This window comes from Neomonachus schauinslandi, chromosome 6 (genome assembly GCF_002201575.2).
Source record: "Neomonachus schauinslandi chromosome 6, ASM220157v2, whole genome shotgun sequence".
NCBI classification, from domain to species: domain Eukaryota; kingdom Metazoa; phylum Chordata; class Mammalia; order Carnivora; family Phocidae; genus Neomonachus; species Neomonachus schauinslandi.
In genome coordinates this window covers 98337967-98364144 of record NC_058408.1, presented here as the reverse complement: position 1 = coordinate 98364144, position 26178 = coordinate 98337967, and the positions used below count along the sequence as shown (strand labels likewise).

Here is a 26178-nt window from a genome sequence, read left to right as displayed (position 1 = left end):
CCCATCACCGCACTGCTGCCATCTGGGGGCTCCTCCACATTCTGTGGGATACCAGGGTGGGAGTGAGACAGCCTGCCTTTGCTTTCCCCTTTCTTCAGCCTCCTCCCCCTATAGCATCACAGAGATGCCAGTGATTTCTGAAAAATTCTGAATCTTTTTTTCCCAGGGCTAGACCTACATGGTTAGGCCTGAGGGTGGGGATCCTCTGACTGGCTGCATCCGCTGGGAAGGGTCCTCCCAAAGAATTCTTAGATAATTAATTAGGTGACACTAGTGTTAAGGAGGACAGGGGCCCACTGGAACTCTCACGGTGGTCTGCGGTTTCCAAAGCACTTTCATTTGATCCTCTTGCAGCCCTCTGAGCCGGGGAAAGCCGGGTTTGATAACCCATTTTACAGATGAGGAAATGGAGGCACAGGGAAGTTAAGTGACGCCTCCAAGATCGGACAGATAATAAGCAGCAGAGCCAGAGATTAATCCAGTGTTCTGGGTTTGTTTTTCCCTCCCCTTTAATTTCAAGTTCAGCCTCTTTTTATAGCACTGGGCTTCCCTCCAACTACCTCGTCAAATCTTCGGCCTCAACCTTCTTTCCTGCCCCTGCTGCCTCCTACTTGTACCTTCTTCCCACATTTCCCATTTCCACCGATGCCAGGAGAACCGCTCTTCCAGAGAAGGCTCATTACACAAAGCATCTGAAGGGCCCCTGGCAGCTCTCCACTTGATGATGACCACCATTATTCGCAGCAAATAATGGAAAACAAACACAGGGACAGATGTCTCTCTCGAGTCCTGGTCTGTACTGGATGAAATACAGAGCAAACAGAAACCCCGCCTTCAGGAAATGCCGACTTTTGCCCTGCTCAACGAGTCGATTCCGTACGTGAGATACAAAGGCTCTCCCTCCGGGTCTGCAACCCAGCTACTTGACGACAGTTCTACACCTTCATCAAAAACCTAACCAGAACCCGAGAACACAAATTTCACAGGCGGAGAGAATTTTTGAGACAATCCAACCATCTTCCCAGATAAGGAAACAAAGACAGAGAAAGGGAAGTGACCAACCCAAATGCCATGGGAAAAGACAGTATTTTCTTTCCTTTGACCTAAAGAAATGCTATGTATATTTGGGGCCCCCAAAATTAACTGAACACACCGCAAATCAAATATTTTCCAACTTATCCTTTGGGGAAAGCGCATGCTCAGAACCACGAGGCAGAAACAGCAAAATATTCAACTCAATTTACCCTCAAAAACCTTGCCACCTAATTGGCATTTCCAATAACCTTACTGAGAAACGAGAGGAAGAGAAAAAAGGGGAGGTTTCGTGAATGAGACACACAGCGAGCCGTTCTAAGGGAAGCCAGACATTCCCAGAGCTTCGCAGCTCTGAAAAGGGACTTTCTGGGCGCCTGAGTGGCTCAGTTGGTTAAGCGACTGCCTTCGGCTCGGGTCATGATCCTGGAGTCCCTGGATCGAGTCCCGCATCGGGCTCCCTGCTCGGCAGGGAGCCTGCTTCTCCCTCTGACCCTCCCCCCTCTCATGTGCTCTCTCTCTCTCATTCTCTCTGTCTCAAATAAATAAATAAAATCTTTAAAAAAAAAATAAAAAAAAAAAGGGGACTTTCTGTTTAGCCAAGTCACCAAAGTAAAAAGGCTTCAATATTTTCCTTCTTTTATTTATTATTCATACCTTTCCTACTCCAAAAAGGATATGCAGCAGCTAAAAGCCACTTTAGGGTTTAAAAAAAAAAATTAACGTATAGATTACTGAAAAGCGATTAAAAGAAAAACCACTGCCCATAAAAAATGTCCAAAGGGGGGAATAATAATAATAAAAATGTGCTGATACATTTCCAAAAAATCAGTAGAGTTTCAAAACTCTGAGTCCAGTCCCCCCACCCGGGTCAAGGTCAGCAGGAAAAGAAAGGTTTGTTTCTCCCTTTGACTTGGAAGTCACACCACCCTTAACAGGTGGGGGCATCTCTCCACCGAGCTGAGTCCAATTTATCCCTCAGTGGTTTGGGATTACCACTAATTCTGTCGCTGACTAATTATACAGTTAAAGCAGTGATTAACATTTAAAAAGGGAACTGCATGGTTTACTATCAAGAAGGCCCGCATTCAGACTACTCCAGGGGCCCTCCTGGTTCTTGGTTGATAAAGGGGTGCAAGGGAGGTGAGGGTGGAGGCACCCCAGTCACAAAGGGGCAGGGAGTGGACTGGGGGCAGGTATGCGAGGCCTTGGCATCAGCCTGTGTGGGGCCGTAGGGTCCGTTCCAAATGGAGTGTGGGCCCCAAGGCATGTGAACTGAGCCCAAACATGAATATTAGGAACAGTTATGGGGAGCAAGGCTATAAGGGTGTGTTCGGGTTGCACGGTGCTCCCCAAAAAGATACACTGAAGTCCTAACCCTTGGGACCCGGAAACAAGACCTTATTTGGAAACAAGGTCTTTGCAGATGTAATCAGGTTAAGATGAGCCCTGAGTGTGGGGCCTAATCTGATTAGGATCCCCATAAGAGGGAAATGCCCTGTGATGACATAGGCAGAGACTGGAGACATGCAACTGGCAGGCCAAGCAGCACCAAGGACTGCCCGCCACCACCAGAAGCCAGAAGGCGCATGGAGGCAGGGGCAGGGCTAGGCGGGTGAGGCAGGGGAGGGCGCTGAGAGCCAACAGGCAGACCCAGGCTGCACAGGAAGGGGGTCTTCATACTGCAGGGCTTTGGTTTCACCCCTCATCCTCCTTCGGTCAACACCACTCTGTGCTCCTCAGAGGCCCTAAATATTTGGCCCCATCCACACTGGAGAAGAGAGGCTCAAAAGGAGGCGTGGGGCCCAGGCAGCTGGCTCCCATTCCAGAAACGCCAGGATGCCCAGCACGGGCATTACCACACGTCATCACACTTAAAACAGGGCTGAGTGTCAGACGCGTCGTTATTTTACATAACACGAAGAACGAACGAACACCACCCATTATAATCTTAAGATGCAGTGATAGATAATGCACTGCTGATTTCAGAGACATTCAAACGAAAAAGTGTCTCAAAGTAGATGAAACGTGTAAGAAAAGATCAAAGGTTAGGGGAAAAGGCAGGTAAGCCAGGTTCAACAGATTTCTGCAGCTCAGGGCCTTCAGTGTCTTGGCATCTGTTACGAATGTCTGAGAGGGGCTGCAGAGTGTTTTTCCCCAGCTGATAGGGGTAAATGGCTAGATCACTCATGTAGCTGGATCACACTCAGAGACCCTCAACTCTGCAAATGTTTCTAAAAGAGTAAAGAACACCCCTGGCTGACATACGGTCCCAGCATGACATATGGTCCTCGGACTGTTAGCCCTGCGCCAGTCACACAGGATCAGGGGCCCTGCGGGCATCAGGTATCCCTCTGCACTCTCCCAAGCCGAGCCAGAGTAGGGGCCCTCCGGGGGCTGCCCACACGCACGTTACCTCCCCCTTCCCCTTCTCTTAGCTGGAAGCAGGCACAGCCGTGCGTCTCCGACAGAACTCTGCTAATCCTGGAAAGGCTCAATGCTCCTAGATGTGGGTGCCATCTGGAGCTGGGGAAAAAGCAGGAGTGAACCACAAAGCCAGAGACATCCGGACAAAACCCCAGGCACACCACAGCCCCACCACTCCAGTGACCAGAGTTTCTTTGCTCGTTATTAAAAAGTTAAAACTGCTGGTAACCAGGACCTCAAGGAAAACAAAAGGAGGGACGTGGAATAGATTTCCGACAGTCGAGAACCATGAGAGATATAAACGCCGATGCGTACGTGACCACAGAGCCAACAGAGCACATGCCCTCCATCAGCATCCAGATCTCATCCGGGACTTCTAAAGAGCACCACAGACACGGCACGACTGTCCCACCGCGGTCGGTCCGCTCCAACAAGCTGTGCGCTTGCCCATCCTTTGTGAACATCAACTGGAATGGCTGCTTTCCTGACACCCATCTTGCAGGCTGCGTACCAGATGCTCCAAACCGAGGCCTGAAGCGAAGCCTCCAGAGCAGGGAAGAAACAACAGGCGGGTGTGAGGGCTAGGCTCTCAGGGCGTAGACTCACAACCCCTGGAGAAACCTAGAGAAACCGGACCTCCCCATAATCTCTCCCCCTCCCTCTCGTGCAGCAGGTGAACCCCAGGCCGGAGCACAGAGCACCCCTCGGAGCAGGATTCCTGGGAGGGTGCCAAGCCAGGGCTGGCACAGCACCCGTCCCTGCAAACAACTAGCTGCGGGTCAGCCGGACAGAACGGCCTCCTCCGAGCGAGCCGAGCTGTGCCCTCTCAGCCTCCGCTCTGCCTTCCTCAAATTCAGATTTCCGACTGTCGGAAATCGGGTGCAGGAGCTAAGCCCCCTCCTCTGGGGAAGGGGTACTGACGATCCACGGGGAGCCCCCAACTCCCCTTTGTGGGCCATGAGCTACATAGCTGCACACGGACAGGAGAATTTTTTTCTCTAATTCTACCTCCCCTTGCCGTTTGTCTGCTTGAGGGGTACCTTCATTTAACATCTATAAAACTCTTTTAGATGGGAACGTGAATCTCCCCTCTGAGTCCAATACCCAGCTGGCCACTGGATTGCTACTTATCTGAAGGGAGGTCTTGGTGCCCTGATGAAGACATTTTCCTAAAATGAACTCTTCATTTGTTCTGGAGACGCTCATGTTCTAGAGCAACGCACACACACACACACACACACACACACACACGACCCTTCCTTATCATTAGCCACTAGACAGTCAGTCCAATGAGGGCAGATTAGCCTTGTCCAACCATGGCATCTCCAGTGCCTGGCACACGGTAGATGTTCAGTAGGCATATGACAGATGGATGGATGGATGGAGGGTGGATGGACAGAGGATGGATGGATGGAGGATGGATGGCAGAACAGATAGATGAAGGAATGAAGGAATGAAGGAGGGACTAAATGAACAAGTGAAAAGAAAGTAGGAAAGATGTTTTCACAGAGAATTCAGCTCTCAGAGCCCAATCTCTGGGTGAGAGACTCACCTGAACCATCAGGGATGGACCTTACAAACGTTGGCAACATCTTGACTGTGGCTGTTGGATTAAAATCCCGGGAGAGGCCATTCTTCATCTCCTTCTTGAAACGAGTCATGATATCTATTAGAGTTTCATCGGAGAGCCGCATGGCATAGAGATACTTGTCAATCTGGGGGAAGGATAAGAAGGAAGGAAAGTGAGGCCAAGCCTGAAGAAGGTCAGTTCAGCTTGAGTCTGGCTGGGGCAGGACAGGACAGGGTGAGGTGCCCGCCTGTCTAGGACAAACCAGCTCCCACAGACTCTGACACACCACATGATGAGATAGGCAGTCATGCAAATGCCATCAGCCACGGCCCTCAGAGCAGTCTTGCAAATGCTCCGAGCCCCAGTTCTTCCTGTAAAATGAACCAGGTAGCTCCAAGTCCCTTCCAATCCTCGAATGTTACACGGAAGTTGCCCTTCGATCCCCAAGCACATGCCGGAGGCGCCCTAAGCCTGCACATGAGTCCTCTCCTCTGTGAGAAGTAGCTGGCTCATCCTCAAGTGGATGGCAGTGTCACAGAGGTTAAGAACGAGGGTGCCAGAGCCAGCCACGTAGGGTTCAAATCCCAGCACCATCACTTAACAGCTGTGTGATTTTCAGTTTCCTCAACTGAGAAACTGACATGGTAAATCTCACAGATGGGAGTTTTAAGATCAGATGAGACGGAGAAGCACTTAGAACACAGAAAGTGCTCAATAAACATTAGTGTTAACGTGACACAGTGGTGCTGGTGGGTTTCCTCGGGCACGATTTCTAGGTGGGTGGAAACAGTGGCCAAAGGGCTGGAATCATTCAGGACAAGGGGCGGCAGGCCCAGAGCAGAGAGACCTTAACTCCACCATTCCCAGAAGGTATGGAGACAGCCGCCAGGCTCCCACACCCATGGGCCAGGGCCGACATGCCCATACTTCCAAGTCATTCCAAGTACTGCCCCAATCTACTGCTCTTCCTGGGCTCCCCATTCTCCTTGGGGTTCCAAGGCTCCTAACCACAGACCCCTTGGACTGTCGCTGGCTATTCTTCCTTCATAGTATCTTCCCATTTATTCTCTCAGAAAGTATTTATTGGGCACCTACTGTGTACCCAGCTCTAAGTCACCTTGTCTCACCATTCATTCTTTTTGCTTCCCTTTGGCTTAGGAAGCCCTGACAGCCATGTGCCTGGATTTCTCCTTCCTCATTCCTGACTCCTCCTCAGTCATTCACTGTAATGGTTTTCCATCTTCAATCTCTCTCCCTTCCAACCCATCCTGTACAACACTGCCACAGTCACCTTCTTAAAGTGCAACCCTGGTCAATTCTTTTCCGTGCTCAAAGCCTCGCAGTGTCTTCCATGTCCGAGGTGCCAACACTCTGCAGGTGTGGCTTCGTGCTCTCGGAACTCCGGCCTAAACACCTCGACCATTCCTGGGGGGATCCCTGGGCTTTCCCACCAAAAAGCCCTTCCTTCTCTTCCCCGCTATCCAAATCTCCCCTACCCTTCCAGGTTCAGATCAAATCTCACCTCCTCCTGCAGATGTCGGAGTTCCTCAGGCTGGAGATGACCCCTCCCTCAGCACTGCTCTCTCTGCACGGTAGAGCCTGGATCACAGCTTTCTGCACCTGTCACCTTTACAGGGCCTGCTCCATTCACCTTGACCCCCCAGTGCCTTGCACGCAGCCTTGCACACGGAAGGCTCCCGGGGGATGGAGAGAGAGATTTATGACCCAATGAGGCTGAAAAGACCTTGATGCTTATTTGCTTCTGAGAATGGCATCTCATGCTCACTTTGCAGGGTGGCTGGAAACGTTCTGACTCAAGGACACAGAGTCCCCAGCCCTAGGTCATTTCTGCATATTTGAGCCGGGGCAGCCTTCTGCTCACTCTGGTCTCCATGCCTTGTGCTCCCCCAGGCCCTGCCTGTCCCCTGCCTCACGAACCATCAGCACATTGGCAGGAGTCCCCCAGTGTCCTCAGCGGCCAGAGACAACCCTGCCCCCAACCCCAAGCTCTCCTACCACAGCCACCTTTTCCCTTCCCCCTTGTGATAAAGCCTTGCAGAGAAGAGCAATCAGAAACTACCAAGAGCTTAAGTAGAAATTGCCAGAATCACGGCCTCAGGAGAAGACACGCTCTGTCCTACCCCCAAGGTTGGCACCAGATCAGCAAAACTTGCTGTCGTGGTGCCCACAGTCTGGCGGGGGAGAGGCAGTCACGATACAAGGGTGTGTGAGCAGCCCCAGGAGCAGAAGTCTACTGAGAAGTCTTCCCGGAGGCGTGATGTCAGGGTGTGCATCCAGGCACAGTCAAGAGCATGTGTGAAGGCCAAAGGCGGGGGGGGGGGGGGTGTGCAAGGAACAGACAGAAATTCAATATGGATCAAGCACAGTGTAAAAAGTGAGGCAACTAGAAAGACTGTGAGGAGCTAAATTGTGCAGGATCTAGTAACACACGTTAACAAATTTAGACTTGATCCCAAAGCACAGCGAGCCTTGGGGTGACTTTGGCGAGTATTCAACAATGAGATTCATGTTTCAGTGAGATTGAGCTGTCTGCTGGGGACAGAACGGGTGAGCAGGGGCAAGACCATGCACTAAATCAATAAACGTCACATTGCTACTCTAGCATTTGGGACATGCTTCTGCTATCATGTTCCCCACCCTCCATCATGAGGTGTTTATTGACGGGTCTATCTCTTCTGATAAAACATGTGAGTTCCCTAGGGAAAGGAACTCACCCGGTTGCCTGGTACAAAAGAGGAATTTCATTCATACTAAATGCTAGAATACTACTCTATATTTATCTTATGACTCACAGTATATCGAGCGCTTTCATATCCAGTAGGTCATTTAACCTTCAAAACAACCCTATCAGGGACACACTCTTGATCCCCATTTTACAGATGCAGAAACTGAGGCTCCACAAAGCAAAGTGATTAGTTCAAAGACACAGCCAGGAGAGTCAGGTCTCATACCTGCGAGTCTAACGCTGCTCCCTACAATTGTTCCCATCCCTCAGGGAAGACCAGTTCCCCTATTCTGTGGAAGGCAAGCCCAAGTAAAGCTGCTGAGGTTTTCCAGCTGGACAGGAAGAAGCTTCTAGAAAAGCCAAGGCTCTCTGCAGCTCCACAGCCATCCTGCCCCTTGACTCAAGGTGCAGGTTAGCACAGGGACACTGATCCGAGAAAAAAACCTAAAAGAGCCTAGAAGCTCAAAGGAGGAAGCAGGTTGGAGACATAGAACACAAGCCAGCCCCCAAGCATCTTTGGAGGGGAGGCTTTCCTCCCCTGGTTCAAGTTCATGAATCATTATGTGGGACAACCCCTCTCAGAGGATATGTGGAAACGGGGTCCAAAAAGAAGGTATAAGTTGGGGCCGAGCTGGAACTGAGCCTGAGGCCTCCTGGATCTCATGTGAATGAGAGAGTACGCCACGGGGAGCCCTTTCTACCGGTCTTCCGGAGCTCAGGAGGGGCCTCTGAACCAGCGTAGATGCTGGGCCGGGGGTGGGCTGGCCAGCCAGGCAGCGCCCGGTGCAGGGCTCAGCGGGTCCCCAGCACACGGACTGGGGCCCTTCCAGCGGCGCAGGAAACAGGTGCAAAGCCCACGTGGGGGACACTTGTGGAACACTCCCAAGGGCCCAGAGTGCCCAGCGCCTCACCGAGCCAGGGGCCTCGCTCCCCTCGTTCAGGCCAGCCCTGCCTGGCAGCTGGCCGCACTGCCCCTGTCCACCTGGGAAAGGCGACTGGGTCGTGGCTGGCGGGAGGGAGGGAGGGTGTCAGGCCAACCCCCCTGCCCGCGTGCTGCGCATCTCGGGGCGGCTGCGCCCTGCAAGAAACCCAGCAGGAGAGCTGCTATCCCTTCGGTGGGGCCAGAGGCCCAGGAGCCGAGGCCGGCAGAGGGAGGCAGCCCTGAGAAAGGACAACTTCTGCTCTCCGGGGGTTTGGCCAAAGTCTGTGGTCTTCTCAACTTGTCCATTTCTATCCCCTCTCCTCAGCGTCTCAGATCGCGCCCCTCCTCCCTGCGCCCCGCCCTCCCCTGACACATGCGCAAACAGGGGCTGCTGCTCGGCTGCACGCTGGTGCCCAAGGATTCCTCCTGTGCCTCCAACCCCTTCCTCTGCAGTTTGGTGACCGGAGGCCACAGCACAGCACCTCCGAAGGCTGCAAGCCGCAAGCCTCAGCCTTCGGATGGTCTGTCACAGGCCAGAAGCTCCCAGAAATCCGTGACAGGAACCCTCAGCCCGCCCTCACCCCGCCCCCGGCTCCCTTTCGCACGTGGCGTCTGACACACGCACGCAGGACTCCAGGCCGACTGGGAAGGAAACGGGGAGGTGCCAGGCTCCCGGACACCACCCCGCGGGCTGGGTCCCGCAGACTCTAGGCCAAGACTGAGAAGGACCCCCGCCCCGGCTCCAGGCACCTCTCCCCAGCCCCTGAAGGGAAGGTGCCCTAATACTGTATAAACCCTTGTCCTGGATTGGCCTTCCTGCGGACCAGGAAGGCCTGGAAGCTCTCGGCCGCGCCCGAAGCTGGACCACGGCAGAGGCCGGAGGAGACCCCGGAAGAGAGAGCACGGCCCCCCACCAAGCTCCTCTGGCTCAGAGCTGTCGGGCTAGCGAGAGAGGCCAGAGGCCCGCACTGGGCTGCACGCGAACACCGTGGGCCCGACCTCAGCCCCCGCTCCTGCTCCCAACAGAACCGGCACAAAACACCAACTCAAGACCGGACATGCCCGAGGGAACACGCCCTTGTGGCAGGAGGCACGGTCACCCCTGGTGACCTGGGCATTTTGACACCCCCCGCCTCCCCCCCCCCCCCGGTGGACGGGGGACATGGCCATGGAAATTTTTCACTCCTTCTCTCCTCGGCTCCGCCACGAGGCCCCAGAACAAGGCAGGGCACAGGGGTGACTGCAGGTGCCCCGCGCCTGCCTTCCAAGTGAACTTCCCCCGGGAGACGCTCTACTCGCAAAGACAACTGAGGGGCAGGCAGTGGAGGGTTAAGAAAACTCTTGCTTCAGGACAGGGCAGAGATTTCAACATCGGATTCACTTCTCTTAGGGAGGGTGACTCAGGAGAGAACCGGGCCGATGAGTGTCACTTGGGTAATAGTTCGCCATCTGCTGAGGGCTCTGCCGTTTATACTCAGGACTGTCACACACGTCGTCCCGTCTGGATGTCACAGAAAGAGATGAAATGAGCTCATGGACGCCACGGCCGGGCATGAGGCAGGCACGAAGAACGTTAGCTTCCGCCACCACGACCCGGGGTGGGAGGCAGGAAGGACAGCCTTATCCCCGTTTTAGAGTCGAGGACACGGGGACCCGTGACTCACACCAGGTCTCATGGTTTGGAAGTGGCAGCCGGGTCTAGATCCCAGGTCTTCTAAGCCCTCATTCTGGGCTTCTCCTTACGCCTTGGAAAGAACACGGGACTGTGGATGAAGAGAACGGGGTTTGAACCTCGGATCTGCCATTTAGTAGCTGTGTGGCTTTGGACAAGTTACTTAACCTGGCTGAGTCTTGCCTTCCTCACTGTTAAAGGCGATAATAATGCTTTCACCTCAGACAGCTACCGGGAAAATTTTAAGAATGTGCCAAGAACAAGGTAAACATCAAATAACATTTCCCACCCCCCCCATCGAAATGACCAAAGGGGAGGCCATCTCCCTCTGTGCCCTGGCTAACTGGTAATCATGTGTCCTTGACTTACTTAGCTAGGAGAAATGCACTGATTACCAAACATTACTGACCCATTCTGTAGAAGAGACCACTAAAGGCAGCGCAGCCATATGCCCGAAACCACGGCAAATTAAAGACTCTGGCGAAATTCCTCTGAAACATTGTTCTGTTTTATTAGGTTGTTCTTTTTTTTTTTTAACTAACAGTAAGTTATAGTCACAATAAGCAATATACACTTATTATTAAAAAGTTCACACAACACAAAAACGCATAAAAGTAAAAAGTATAATTTCTCCCCCCCAGTCTTTCCAGAGAAATCCCTGCTAAGAGCTTTATGGATTAGGATGGTTTTTCTACCTAAACACTTATACATACAGAGCTCGCCTTTTTTTGTTTGTTTGTTTTACAAAAATGGAATCGTACCTGGGGGGTAGGAGAAGGGGAAAAATGGAATCATAAACACTTTCTCCTTTGAAATCTTAACCCCACCTTCCTATTTCCTCCAGGACCTGCCTTTAAGACTCACACTAAGAACCATACTTAGATTTCCTCAGGACCCTGCCTGGTTCAGTGATGAGGCACGGACAGGGTAACGCGGACATCCGTGTCCGCCTCTGGCTTTGATATCCCGTAGGCACCTGGGTTTTCCCATCTGTAACGTGGGGTGTGTTCACATGACCTTGAACTACAAAGGCCTCTCTCTACTATGCACAGCACTTTCACAGTGGTCCTCAAACTATCCTGTCCAGGGACGTGGTGATGGTGCCATCACTTCCAATGCCCTAAGGAAAAATCAGAGGCCAAAGAGGTTCTTCAAACGGCCAAGGTGACCACTGGTCAGCAAGAGAACTGGGGTAGACACCAAGTTCCCTGGGTCCTGGTCCTGTGCTTCCTTCTCTGCAAGCTTTCCCGCTCAGCCGGGGAGAACCCAGGCCAGGTCCCTCCTAGGCCCGGGAGATGTGGGCATGTGGGTGGCATTAAGACCACAGCTCCCACCACTCTACGGGCAGCACGGCTCCCTCGCCTTGCAGAAAGCATGCCACTCCTCTTCACTCTCCACCAGCCACAAGCTGTCTGACCTGTTCTCGTCCCCCTTCACAAAATCCCGGGAAGGAAGTTCAAAACCATACTGAGCCCAAAGGCTCTGCCCTGCTGTGGTGTGCGCTGGCCTAACCCCCCTCCTGCCCCTCCTCCCGCCTGCCCAGGCTCCTCAGTGCCCAGCCCCACCTCACTGCTATGGGCGGCGGCCCAAGGAACCTGTGTTTCTGTCCTGTTCTTGGCAACTGGGGAGCAGCTCCTGCTCAGCTCCTCGTGGCCACAAGAAGAGACATCCTTACCCTGCAGAGTTCCCCACGGGAGCCACCGTCCCAGCACCAGCCTGCCTTCCCTCGGGCAGCCTGGGGCCCTAACAATGGTTCTTCACCCCCAAAGGCCTTTCCTCATGGATCCACCAACCCCTCTGCTTGCTCAGCCTGTAAAGGGCCTCTCCATGCCTCACTCCTCCTTTCTCCCAAAGTCCACCTCCAGACTCACCTCCTCCGAGGGGCATGCCATGATCCGCCCCGCCCAACAGCAGCTGCTCCTCTCCTCGACATCCCCTCCGCCATCAGTGGTCACTATGTAGGTATTAATTTGCCCCGGTGGACACATGGCAGCGGGAGAGCCTCTCCCAGCAGCGGCAGCAACACACACATGATCTGTGCCCCTAGCTAGTCTGTGAGCACCCAGGGGACAGGGGACATGCCTTCCAGGCCTTTTGCGTCCTCTGCAAAGCGCTCCGGGTGTCTTTTCCACTGGGCTGAGTGCCTGCGCTTCTGGGCGGGAAGGCCTCTGATGCCGCCTAGGCAGGGAGGTCTCAGAAGGGTTTGCAGGCTCAGATAAGGACGCTCCTCTTCCCTGAATGGCCCAGCCCCTCACTTCAGCCTCCTGGGGACCTGCGTGGGGCCAACAGCCTCTCCCTGAGGGACAGAGTGTTCCAGGCGTTCTCTGGTCCTCTAACCGCCCCCCCCCACACACACACAACATCTGCATCTCAAGGCTGAGGCCCATCAGGACACAGAGCCCTACAGATAACTGTGATTCTCACTCCACTCTTCAGGCCTCCCAGAGACTGCTAAATACCTAACAGCCTCCAGAGGAAATGTGTTTGGGAAGATGAATTCCACTCTAGAGGCTCCCAAATGAAAGATGGGTGCACCAATATCACCAGAGCAAACAGGACCCCTTCCGCAAGTTAAAATATTGTAAGGGGAGGTTCCTTTTCCCCAGGCTTTTTATGGAGGTCCGTCCCCTCAGGCAGCCCAGGGACCAGAAAGGGTTCTTCACCCTTATCTACCATTATTTATGCTTCTAATTGCGAGCTCCGAGCTCCCTTTCAACAAGCATGGGCTGGGCACCACAGATTATCCATTTGACACTTCTGTGTACTCACAACAAATCAGGAGGAAAATGGGATCCCCGCTCTTGATGAGAAACTGAGGTCTGGGGAAGGGAGATGTTAAGCAGGGAGAGGGCCCATGCTGGGCGCATCCACCTGCCCTGACTTGCAGTGGAGCGCAGGGACTGCATCTTACACAGGAGGAAGCTGGGGCCATGAAATCAAGTGAGGGACCCCAAGCACCCAGCAACCGGTGTGGCTCCCGCTCAAGACTCCAAACTCGACACTCCTCCCCTAGTTCCCCAGAATCCTCTTGCTAGGAGAACCGTGTAAGGCCTTGAGGTCATGCCCAAGGTCCTCCTGGCGACCTTGGTATGCACTAATACCCCATAACAGGCGCTTCCTGGCTGATGAGAGAGACCAAGCTGCCGCCCAGGACGAGAACAAAGCTGTTACACTGAACTAGCTAAAAATAAAGGAGGTACCCAGTGGCCTCAAGGGGAACAGAACTGCCCTGGAATGTGGCAGGGCAAGAACAACAAGCTTAATTCTCAGCCTCCTGCGCTGGGGCCAGCCTCCAGCCTCACAGTTCCCAGTGTCCCAGGTACCTCCAGCCAAGAGAGAAGAGAGTCTCCAAAGTGCAGTTTGGCTTTCACTATGAGACAATCAGACCCGAACGCCCTGGGGTGCAAACAGTGCAGTGGTGCGAGTAGACCTAGCGAGAAACCCAAAGCCCTCAGGCCTCCTCCAGCTACACTGACCCTGCCCCCATCACCTTGGGCGAGTCACTTCCATGAGCAAAACAGCAACAAAGAAAACTGCCCTCTGGCCCTCATACAGGGCACAGGAGCTCCAGACACCGTGGATTACTCTCCTTCCTCCCTCTCTGGATTACTCTGCCTTGCTGAGCCTCTCACGGTGCCTAAAGGTGTGTCCCGGCATTCATACAGTTCCCTATGCTCTCCGAGTGTTTCCACATCCCTTCGCTAACTGGATAAATGAGCAGACGGCACGGCAGGAATCATCCACCCCATCTGACAAATAAGGAAACTGAGGCCCAGACAGCTCGCTGGCCACCACCACACTGCTCAAGCTAGAAGAATCTGTTAGAGATAATGGATCCCAGCCTCCTAGTCTTACGGATGAGGACACTGAAGCCCAAGGACCCAGAAGAACCCACCGCTTTCAATGCAGAGTGCCTCTGCCCAAACTTTAGCCATAAAATTCACTGTCTAGCAGAGCTCTGTCCAACAGAAACATAATGCAAGCCACATGTGTAATTTTAAACTTTCTAGTAGCCACATGTTTTTTAAAAAGAAAAACAGGTGAGGGGCACTTGGGTGGCTTAGTCGGTTAAGTGTCTGCCTTCGGCTCAGGTCATGGTCCCAGGGTCCTGGGATCAAGCCCCACATCGGGCTCCCTGCTCAGCGGGGAGTCTGCTTCTCCCTCTGACCCTGCCCCCTCTCATGCTCTCTCTCTCTCTCATTCTCTCTCTCTCTCTCAAATAAATAAAAATCTTTTTAAAAAATAAATAAGGGCGCCTGGGTGGCTCAGTCGTTAAGCGTCTGCCTTCGGCTCAGGTCATGATCCCAGGGTCCTGGGATCGAGTCCCACATCGGCCTCCCTGCTCGGCAGGAAGCCTGCTTCTCCCTCTCCCACTCCCCCTGCTTGTGTTCCTGCTCTCACTATCTCTCTCTCTGTCAAATAAATAAATAAAATCTTTAAAAAAATTAAATAAAAAATAAATAAATAAGAGAAAAACAGGTGAAATTAATTTTAATAACATTGTACTTAACCCAATATATCCAAAATATTATTCCCAGAGGCAAACAATGCTTTTAAAATGATTAATGATAGTTTATATATCTTTTTGCTATACGTCTTTGAAATCCTGTGCGTACTTGACACTTAAGAGCACATCTCAAATCAGACTCACCATATTTCAAGTGCCCAGTAGCCATGTGCGGCTAGCGGCTACTGTTCTGGACAGCATAGCTCTAGCATCCCCCGTCTGGGAGCCTTGGGTGATGGTTTCTACTGCAGGCTGCTGCCCTGTACTGTTTTGGAAGCGTGCAGCCCTGGACCACGGTCCGGGTTCTGCAGGGGCGGTGAGATCTGCCCACCGGTGTCAGACAGACCTGCAATTCCTCTCCTGGTCCTACCACTTTCTGGCCACCAAGATCATGTCAATTTCATTTCCTGAGGTTCAGCTGCCCCATATGTAAGATGCAGGAAGAAATACCTATGTCCAAGTTGGCTGGAAGGACTCAACTAAATCGAGCACGTGAGAGTACGTTGTAAATAGAACAGAACTTTGCAAAGGTGACGTGGTGCCTTGACAACAGTGGCCTGGGTCTCCTACTCCACTCCTCCCAGCCACCCAGAGAGACATCAGAGAAGGCACCAGGAGACACCAGAGAAATGAGGGCAGATCGAGTAACAGGGCTGAAGGCAAACCCCAATCAAGGAAACTAGCCGCTTACAAGTGCAGCCAGGCAGAGGCTGCGGGAGAGAATAATCTTCAGGACTAGGCATTACAAGAGCATTAGGGGTTCTTCTTGCAGGTTAGGCATTGCCCTCGGTGGGGGTCCTCTTTTAAATGCAAACAAGGATGGGGGGGAAGACAAATAGAGTACAGGGAGAAATTTGAAAAATGGGAAATCCCTAACATTTCACTGTAAATGACTTTATTGGGCCAATCTCCTTCCCAAGTGGAGGGAGTTCGTCAACACTGAGCAAAGGTGGAGGGACGTGGGGGGAGGGGGGCAAGCAAAGCCAATGTGCTGGTGTTGGGGAGGATGGGGAGGATGGGGAGGAAGGGGAAGGAGAGAAAGAGGTCTGGGGAACCTGGGGGCGGGGGGGAGGTCCTCATCTCTCTGCCTCATCTCTCAACCTCCTTGGCTCTGTTTCCCTAAACAACAAAATGGGAGGGGTTGGGTGTGGTATGGTGGGAAGAACGTGGGTTTCTGAGTCAGCGGACCAGGTAGTGTTGTCCCTATTACTAATGAACTGTGTGGTCTTCAACAAGTCACTTCACCCCTTGCTGGGGGGGAGGGGGGGTCTCTGTTTCCTCACTTCTATTTTTTTTTTTTTAAAGATTTTATTTATTTATTTGAGACAGAGAGAATGAGAGACAGAGAGCATGAGAGGGAGGAGGGTCAGAGGGAGAAGCAGACTCCCCGCCGAGCAGGGAGCCCCAATGCGGGACTCGATCCCGGGACTCCAGGATCATGACCTGAGCCAAAGGCAGTCGCTTAACCAACTGAGCCACCCAGGCGCCCTGTTTCCTCGCTTCTAAATGGAGACGGTGCCTTTCGCCAGGTGGATAAAGACAGGGGCTCCCCCAGCAATGCCACTCCTATGCATATGCCCAAGAGGAATGAAAGCATATGTCCACACAGGAAAAACATGCACACAAATGTTCTCAGCAACATTATTCCAAAGTGGAAATAACCCCATGTCCATCAACTGACATATGCATAAACATACCACGGTATCCGGATACAACTAAATATTATTCAGCAACGACAGACTGATCTATGCTACAGCATGGACGAACCTTGAAAACATGGTGCTCAGTGAAAGACCAGACACAAAGGCCACATACTGCATGATTCCAATTATACGAAATGTCCAGAAGAGGTAAATCCATTTTTAAAAAAGAAAGTAGATTAGTAGATGCCAGGGGCTGGGGTGAGGGTGGGATGGGGACTATCTGCTTAATGGGTACAGGGTTTCTTTTGGGGCTGATGAAAATGTTCTGGAATTAGGTGGTGGTGATGGTTGCACAACCTTGTGAATGTACTTGAAGCCACTCTGTACACTTTAAAATGGTGAGTTTTACACTGTGAGTATTATACCTCCACTAAAAAAATAACGGGGCTCTTCTGTTTCCTATCTGAGCCTCGGGGTCTTTCTCCAAAAGTGGAGATCATAACAGTACCCCCCGCACAGGGGCGTTGTGGGAATGTATCGCCTTCAGCACAGTACCCAGCGGTGAATGTGACAGGCATTCCATGAAGAAATACTGATGATGAAATAAGACCTGTGTTAGGAAAGAAAGGCCCCTAGTCGGCATTCAATGTCCCTCCGAGGTCCCCTTCAGGTGTCAGCGACGGTGGCCTGTAACCAAGCCTGGAATCAGATGAACACAAGATCCGACATTTTCCGCCCCGGAGCAGGGACCTCGGTTTGCAAATGGCTGGGCTGCACACTTCGCATTTCAGTTGTCCTGCAGTGGGGCACGGTCACCCTCTCCTTTTACGGAAGATAGTCAGGGAGGCCTCGGGCCTGAGCGTCCTCTAACAGAGGCGGGCACATTTAGGGGACTGATAAGCCAGCCGCGCCTGGCTCCACCCAGGAAGGGAAAGGCTGTGTGGGCAGAAGCCCACGTGCATGTTTTAATTCCCGGAAAAGTGCAACGGATTCCCACACTGGAGCACGGGGGGGCCACAGAGAGCCCTCCCCGCCTTTCCCTGCGCCTACTCCCCCTCCTCGGGAGCGTGCTCACGTCCCAGCAGCAGTCAATGGGGCTGGCACGGCTCTCAACGAGAGCTGTCAACCTCACAAGGGCTCTGCTTGATATGGTAAATGAGGAAATGGCTAATTTTAAACTAAGCTCGAGTGCTGTAATGTGAATGGAAATGACTGGGAAGAAAGAGACTCTTTAAAATTATCTACTTGGGATGCCTGGGTGGCTCAGTCGGTGAAGCGTCTGCCTTCCGCTCAGGTCAGGATCCCAGGGTCCTGGGATCGAGTCCCGCATCGGGCTCCTTGCTCAGCGGGAAGCCTGCTTCTCCCTCTCCCTCTGCCTGCTGCCCCTGCTTGTGTGCATGCGCTCGCTCTCTCAATCTCTCTCCCTGACAAATAAATAAATAAAATCTTTATAAAAAAATTATCTACTAAAACATGTTACAGTTTGACCGTCCCGAGGGTTAGTGTGGGACAAGAGGAACCTGTACAAACTTCTGATGGAAGTATGAAGTGGCAGGACCCCCGGGGGATGGCAATTTGACAAAATCTGGAAAATGGGAAGATGCACACACTCCTCCGCCCAGCGGTTCCATCCCAGATGGACAGCCCAGAGCCCAGAGCAACGCGCATGTCTACTGGAGCCGTGCGTGAGAAGAATCACAGTGGCACTGTTTGTAATGTGAAACATCAGAAACCCAAATCCCCATCAAAACAATAGATAAATTATACATTGTGGTATATTCACACAATGTAAGAGCATGCAGCAGTTTAAATTGATGAAACACAGGTGTATGGATCAACATGGAAAAACCCCGAAGATAGATAGATCGCTGAGGTGGAAAAGGCGAATTGCAGAAGGATACATAGAGTATAGCATCATTTCTGATGTTTCACATTACAAACAACCACATAAAGTAACACTATACACTGTTTATAGATACATGCTATGTAATAAAGGCATAAAAACATGCATGGAAATAAGAAACATCTAAAACAAGACAGAGGCGCTCTCTGGAAGGAGAAACAGAATGGGACAGAGGATGGGAATGCAGGGCTTCCAGTCTTCTCTAATGTAACTGTAACTGTCTGTAACTTCTCAGGCTGAGTGGTGGGTACACAGGTGTTTGTTAATGTTAATCTCAAATCTCATTTTTATGCACCTCAGATATTTCGTAATAAAATTTGACTCCTACAGGGCGCCTGGGTGGCTCAGATGGTTAAGCGTCTGCCTTCGGCTCAGGTCATGATCCCAGGGTCCTGGGATCGCGTCCCGCATCGGGCTCCCTGCTCCTTGGGAGCCTGTTTCTCCCTCTGCTTCTCTCTCTCTCTCTCTCTCTCTCTCTCTCTGTCTCTCGTGAATAAATAAATAAAATCTTAAAAAAAAAAAGTGTTTAAAAAAATAAATAAATAAATAAAATTTGACTCCTACATATTGACTTGTGGGGGAGAGAATTAAAATATAGATTCCAAGTTAAATCATTAAAATCAACAAAGATGGATTTTTCTTCTAGAGGAAAGAAGCAGAAGGAGTAAGAAGAGCCCATTGGACCCCATTCCAGATTGTCTTAAGACCTTGAGAAATCCATGTCTCTCTCCATGGGACCTCCAGTCCCTGTTTCTAAATGAGGAATAAAATCCCTGCCTTGGGTCTGCAGCACAAAGGGCAGGTGGCGGGATGCCCAGGGGAGGCGCTGCTCTGGGACACTCAGGAATAATACTACTTCCTTGCGCACGCGCACACATACACACACACACACACACACACACACACACACACACTTGATATCTGATAAGACAGCCAGAAACGGTACTGGGATGCTCAGAGATAACAAGCCATTAAAGAGAGAGCAAACTACATTTTGAGAACTATCCATCTGACACTCCCTCACAAAGTTTCTAAGTATAATATTCCCATTTGTCCACCTAGAGCCTGGCTTTAAGCCACTCCTGAGCGAGTGATTTCCCACCCATGACCTGACCCCTGGCCCCCAAGTGCGAGGGCATTCTGTGCTTTGCACTTATCGTAAGACAGCAAATCTAACTTATGCTCCAGGGGAACAGGGATCATGTCTACCAAGTCTGTAGTTGTCACCCCAGCCTCGCACAGCCCTGTGCACATAATAAAGGACTCAAACGTCTTCCAAAGACACTACTGAGTTCCCATGACCGGACTGGATTCTAAAGGTCCTCAAAGCAATAAGCAGGTGCCAGCAGTCTGGCCATGACTGCTTCCGGCCTCGGAGAGGTATGGCTGCCCCGCTGTCTGCAGGGGCGTCCCCAGGCATGCTCAGAGCGGACTCCAGGGGCTAATTCTACCCAGCAGGAATCCCTGACTGCAGACACACGTGGAGACAGTACCAAATCAGTCTCTTTTGGAGAAGGCTGCCCATGCCATCTCCAGAAAACAGCAGGAGCGTGGGAGGACAGCAGAGCATGGCCAGATGTGAAAGTCCCTCATACCCACCCGGTTTCCCAGTTTATTCCCTCACGAAGGTCCCAAATTATCAAACCAAATGAAGCGCTGGGGCTTCTCTTGGGGGGGGAGAACTCCGAAGACATCTGAAGTAGCAGGGACAAGGATTATGAGATGAAGATTCACCAAGAAGTGAGGCTCTTCCTGGACATTTGTGTAACACCAGATCTAAAGGTATCTGAGGTATTTTTCATAATTTTCTAACCCTCCTCTCCCTCACCCCTGATCAATAAGGAAAGGGCAATTTTTTATGCTTGCTTTTGCAGCTGGGACACATGAGCTCTGAGAAAATAAACCGTGGGTAGCCCTTTAACTACTAAGCATACTCTCCCCCACCTTTCTGGGCCCAGTACTCCTGAGTTCAGCTGTCGGACAAATCGCACCTGTTTGTTCACCTGCTAATGGGGATTACTTAGAGTCACAGGGATCCCACTCAGAGATAACCCACTCGTCACCATTCTGACAAACTTAGAGGAAAGGAAGCTAGTTCTTCCTTTTCTTTTTTTTTTTAAGATTTTATTTTTAAGTAATCTCAAAACACAATGTGGGTCTCAAACTCACAACCCTGAGATGGAGAGTCGCATGCTCTACCGACTAAGCCAGCCAGGCACCCCGGGAAGCTAGTCCTTCTTAAGAGGCCAAGTTCTCACCTTGCTGGACTCCTCTTTCTCTCCCAAACAAAGCACTATGCACACCGTCACCCTCCTCCAGGCTCCTAACAGCGAAGCCAAGCGGAAGAAGCAGGCAAGATGACAGGCCTGTTAAAAGTTACTTGGAGGTCAAAGGACCCGGGCTCTAGCTGCAGAACTAGTAGATGTCTGGGATTCTGATGAATGGGATCTTTCACAAACACACACATGCCTTCCCTTTCCTGCTGAAAGCACTAGGAGAGTAAAAGGAAAATATGTCTTGTACTTATTTCAGTCTAATGCCAGGACACGCTTTTCCCAGCACCCCATTAACCAATATCATGAAGGGACAGTCTGGTAAATGGGGCTCCACACCAGGTAGCCAGGCACTTGGCCTGTTTCAACCCCAGATATATTTATGAAATTGAATTAGTGACATGTCTTATAGGCAATGGAGAGAGAAATGATAACCCGTTTCATGATCGCTTCTGTATCCTGAGCAATCCCGAAGAAACCTCCTCTGGCACCATCCCATCTTCCTTCCTCCTATCCCCAGGCCAGAAGGCAAGAAAATGAATGAAGGTTAGTGGGGGGGTGCCGGGGCTGTCTCCAGAGCCCCAGAGCCTGCCTAGGGCTGAAGGGCTGACTCATCATGGCTACCCACGCTGGCTGGGTAGGCAGGCGGGGGGCTAGCCTCACTGGGTCCCCACTGGGTCACAGGGAGGGCCCAATTTCGGCAAGAACAGGCCTTGCAGTCCTGCAGCCCCACCCAGGCTTTTCACAGCAAGCAGTGGGTAGAAAGGGCCGCTCTCTACCAAGTCTTGAGTTCCAAGAGAGAAGATGCAGTCCTCCAGCTTCTGCAAGGTGGGGGGTGGGGAAAGCTGACTAGGCCACTGGAACGCGTGTCCACTAGGCTCTCAGGAGGCCCAGGAAGCTTCCTGGTGACCACACCCATGGATGGCAATGCCACGTAGCCCATAATGCAGACCAAGGTGATCCTCTGGCGGGAATACACACACACATCCCCCCCCACAGAAAGCAGTTTAAGATGGTCCCCAGTGGTGTGCAAGAAAGCCATCTCGTTCTTAAAACTCTCCGTGGCCAATAATAATATGTGGTGGAAGTTTTGGCCTCAAGACCCTCTTCCAGCAATGTTCTGAGGCCAGCAGAGGGTGGGGAGGGAATGCCAGGATCCCAATCTCAGAGCAGAAGGGATTTGAGGACGACCAATTGAATCAGAAGTCACACACCCAGATGCCTCGGGGAGCCTGGTGGATAGAATTTGAGGGAGGCCACAGTCAACACTGAGTGCCTGATAAAACAATTCTTACTGAGTACAGTCCAAACCTCAACCCAACATAGGCCCTGGAGGCCACACAGGTGATGGCAGGTATGGCCGGTGGAAGCTTAGAAGGGTCATCTGGGTCCCCCATCCCAGGGATCTGCTGTCTTGAGCTACAGTGTGCGCCACATGCAGGGGAAGGACAGTGAACTCATCTGTAGCCTAAATTCCCCACTGGAAATGGGAAGAACATCAATGGCACACCCCACCACTGAGGAGAACGTGAAATGTACCTGGAGGCAGGCACAGCTCCTGAGCTCAGTGGCCAGAGGAAGCTCCACGTGCTGCCTGGCAATGAGCAGGAGTCCCACAGTGGGACAACTCTAAAGTCACTGTTGCTCCTAGCTATGAGGGGTGGTGGCAGATTTCCAGGCCTGTCTCCTAATTGCCCTACTCAGGTCCCCACTCAGCACAGGACCCAGGATCCAAGCAGCAGCCCCAGGGCCTTTGTCTCAGCACCTCCCCCTCAGCTGACTTCCAGTAGGAGCCCGGGTTCCCAGGGGAGGGAGGGAGAGACCCGCCCTAGCTCTGCCTCTAACTCACCGGGTGACCTTGATGAGGTCACTGCCCGCAGCAGGCCTACTTCCTAGTGTGCCAGGGGGGGTTGTCCTAGGTAGATAGGAAGAGAACTGAGTGAACATCCTGTGGCTTTACGCTCCCGCCTCTCACCTGTGGGATCACCTGTGGGTACTTCCCTCGTCTGAACTCCACAGTCAGGTTCACTGTCCATCCCAGCTTACTCCAGCAGTCCTCCCGTCACCCATGGTGGGTGTGGGTGGGTCAGGGGCCCGTGCCAGGCCTCGGACTGGTAAAATGGGAGCTCTTCCTCACCACCTAGGCTGTTCCTTAAAAACATGGTGGCAGGGCTGGCATAAGGGAGAGATACACCTTTAAGACCTGCCAGTGGACAGTATTTTCTGCTAGACAGATGTCCAAGGCAGCAACCCCTTAGGGTAGGGAGATGCATCCCTGTGCGAGTACACACATGTCACAGGCATACATGTGAAGGCCTCCATCCGACTCAAAAGACCAGTCTCTTATTTAAGCTCCCTGCGCTGGCTGGAAATTACAGTTTAAGAGAGCAGTCACGTAGAGGAATAAAAAATTCCATTCAGACATGCCGCTCCGGACCTGAGGCCTATGAGCAAAGTTTCCGGTGGCCTCCGCACCCCTCCCCGTTCCGGGAAGCCGGGCGGGTCACCCTGTCCCCAGATTAAGGGGCAGCCGCAACAGCGGGTAGAGCCGGGGTGAGAGCTTCTCCGGGACACCCGGCGCCCTCCGCGGGGAACCCCAAATATGGGATGCCCGGCCTCCAGCCGGCACCCCCGCCTGCTGCGCACTCAGCTCCCCACCATCTCTGTAATCACTCCTCCGCCCACGGCGCTCAGAACCTTCGGAACAGGCCCTGCGGACCGACCCACCGGTCCCCGGGCTCAGGCGCCTCCCCGCGTGGCCCGGGGGCCCGTCTGACATCCACAGCCCGGCTCAAGGACACTGCAGCACGCAGCCCGGTCTCGGGGGTCTTCCCCCCACCACACACACAATCCCGGGCAGAATCGCAGGACGAAGGCTTCTCCCGCCCTGCAGTCCAAGCAGTGCCGGCCTGGGGAAGGCTGGGCGCGGGAGGATGGAGGCGGCGGCGGCGAGCGGATGCCGGAATGCGACGCTGCGGGCAGAGCGCCGGGCGGCGGCGCGCGCGGGGGCTCACCTTTTTGACTTGGTCATCCTTCAGCTCGGTGAAGTAATAGGCCAGGAGCTGCGCGGCGATCATGCTGACGGCGGCGGACGCGGGGCGGCGGGCGTGGGGCCGGCGTCGGTGCTCCGCAGCCCGGGCGAGCAGTGGTCCTCGGGCGGCTGCTCGGCGGCTCCTCCTCCTCCTCCAGCCGCGGCTCCACCCCCAAGGCCCGGGAGGCGGTGGCTCGCGCGCTCCCCGGCTCCGCGCTCCCGTCCCCGGCAGGGTGACAGCCGCCAGCCGGCCCACCTCCTCGGCGCCCATTGGCTGTCGCCCGCCTCTGCAGCGCCAGGCGGCGGCGTCCGGGCCCGGGCGGGGGGGCGCGGCGGCCGCTCCCTCCCGCGCCGGAAAGGGGGCGGCGGCGCTGCGAAATCCCCCACGGGCCGGCATCTGCCGGCACGTCCCCCACGTAGGGAGCCGGCGCGAGGGCGGGAGGCTCGCTCGGGCGCGCAGGGTCGCGCGTGGCGGCGCCCGGCCGGGCGGACGCGCGCGGAGCGCGGGTGGAGGTGCCGCCCGACTCGGGCGGGACGAGCAGCCCCCGAGGAGGGCCGGCTGCGGGCCGGAGCGGCCTGTGGGGGGGCGGCCCCCTTCGCGGGAAAATGAAGCTCGCCCCCGGGAGTTCCGCGGATGGGGAGACGCCGGAGGCGGGTGCAGAAGTGGGCGTGCAGAGCGAGCTGGGCCTGGGCCGGAGGAGGCGAGAGCCGGGAGGCTGCGCGGTCCTCGCACCAGATCGTCGCTCCGGCCGGCTCCTGTGGGTCCGCCGGGCAGAGCGCCGAGCCCCGGCTGCGTCCTCCGGGCAGTGCATCACCCCTAACCCGGCTCGCCCGGCCTAATCTCCGGCAGGCGGATTTGTGTTGCTAAATCGAGAGCGACGCCCCACAGCGCAGGCCCCGGAGTCACTGGTTCCTGCCGCTCTTCGAGGGCTCACGCCCCGGCCTGTCCGCACCCCCCACCCCGGGCTTCCTCTTCCTCTCTGACACCCAGGCTCGCGGGCGTCCGGGGGATCCTTCAGGCGCCCCTCCGAGGTGCCACCTTTTTCACTTCCCCAACGGAAGTGAGCCGGGCTGGGAGGAATCCTGAGAAAAACGTTCAGCCTTAACGAGGGGGAGGGGAGGTGCGGAATCAGGCGGTTAGGCTGCTGCTTGGACCGATCGCTATCCGGGTGTTCTTAGATCCGTCGCGTCTGGGTGCGGGAGTTTTACTGCCTCACGAGGAGACATGTAATGAGCTCAAAATACGATGAAGTGGTTACTATCCTGATTCAACAGGTAATCAAGTTGAGGCTCACGGAGGCGGCGTTTCTTGCCGAACTTTATACAACCAGGAAGTTGTAGGTCCCAGGATTCGGTCTGTGTGTTTTCAAAGTCAATGCTCACCCTTGCAGTTTGCGGTCCTTCCTCTCTGCGGAAATGGGCCGTGCTCTTGGGACCAAGGCTGCACCACGTGGTGCCCTGAGAGATGGCCACAGTCCAACCCCCCAACCTCTACTCCAGACCTGGATCCGGGGGAGCCCTGACCAGCCTACATAAAGGTACAGTGGTCTCGGGGGAGAGGGCTTAGGTCCAGGACATTCCTCCTCAGGAACATCAGGGGTCTGACCGCTGCAGTCACCAACTGAAGAGGACCTCAGATGTGGCCCTTGAGGCCAGAGCCTTCAGTCAGGAGCTCAGCACTCATGGCTGGCTTTCTGGCTGTGACATTCTGAGTCACCTTCCTGAGCTTGCTTCCTCATCCATAACATGGAGATCCTAAAGCCCACCCACCCACTACATTAAAACACCTGCTTATTAGACACCATAAATGGTGGGATTATAAGATTGGGAAGCTGATGAAGGCTTCTCACTTGCATTCTTCCCTGTTCCAGGCCCTGAGAGGGCGTAGTAACTTTATATTTGTAATTTGGATTATTTTCTAAAGAGGCTCCCTAAAGTTATTTAAGCTTCAAACCCTACAAAGCCTGGGTCTGCCCTCAGGATAGTACCATTATAAACTAGGAACAGAAGTTCTCTGGCATCCATCCGACGCTTACACTGTCTACATGGCCATAAAGCAAAACTGGGAGAAAGAGAACGATTTGGTTGTTCTCCACTGCCATCTGAGGCCTGCAATTGTGAGGCTGGAAGTTCCTTGAGGATCAAGAACTGTGCTTTGCAAATTGCTCTGGCTTCCACACCTAACCCTCCAAGGTGGCATGAGCCCAGTGCAGTGATCAGAAGCATTCAGAGTGTACATAACCCTCAACCCGCAACCCCCCCCCCGCCGCCATCACTGTGCCCCCATTACATCCATGTTCTCTTGGATCATCATGAGCTGGAGCCAGGGAGCAGCTTTCCCAGTTTTCCAGGCTACCCCGAGATACTATGTTTGCAAGCAGGGTGGCTGCCAATGCTTTCTGTTCCCTGGCAGTTGAGAGAGAAAACTGCTTCTCAAGATGACTCCTTCCTC

The 26178-nt window shown here is 53.4% G+C and overlaps 1 protein-coding gene across 2 annotated transcripts in view; it reads right to left on the bottom strand.

The window, feature by feature from the left end:
* Positions 1 to 23861, bottom strand: part of HK1 (hexokinase 1) — a 63292-nt gene extending 39431 nt beyond the window's left edge. For both annotated transcript variants that reach the window (XM_021700191.1, XM_044916049.1), the window contains exons 1-2: positions 23710 to 23861; positions 5012 to 5174 (exon numbers count right to left, since the gene is read on the bottom strand). In XM_021700191.1, coding sequence (XP_021555866.1) covers positions 5012 to 5174; positions 23710 to 23772 — 226 coding nt within the window. In that variant the 5' untranslated portion in view covers positions 23773 to 23861. The remainder of the gene's footprint in view (positions 1 to 5011; positions 5175 to 23709) is intronic.
* Positions 23862 to 26178: the final 2317 nt, after the last annotated feature.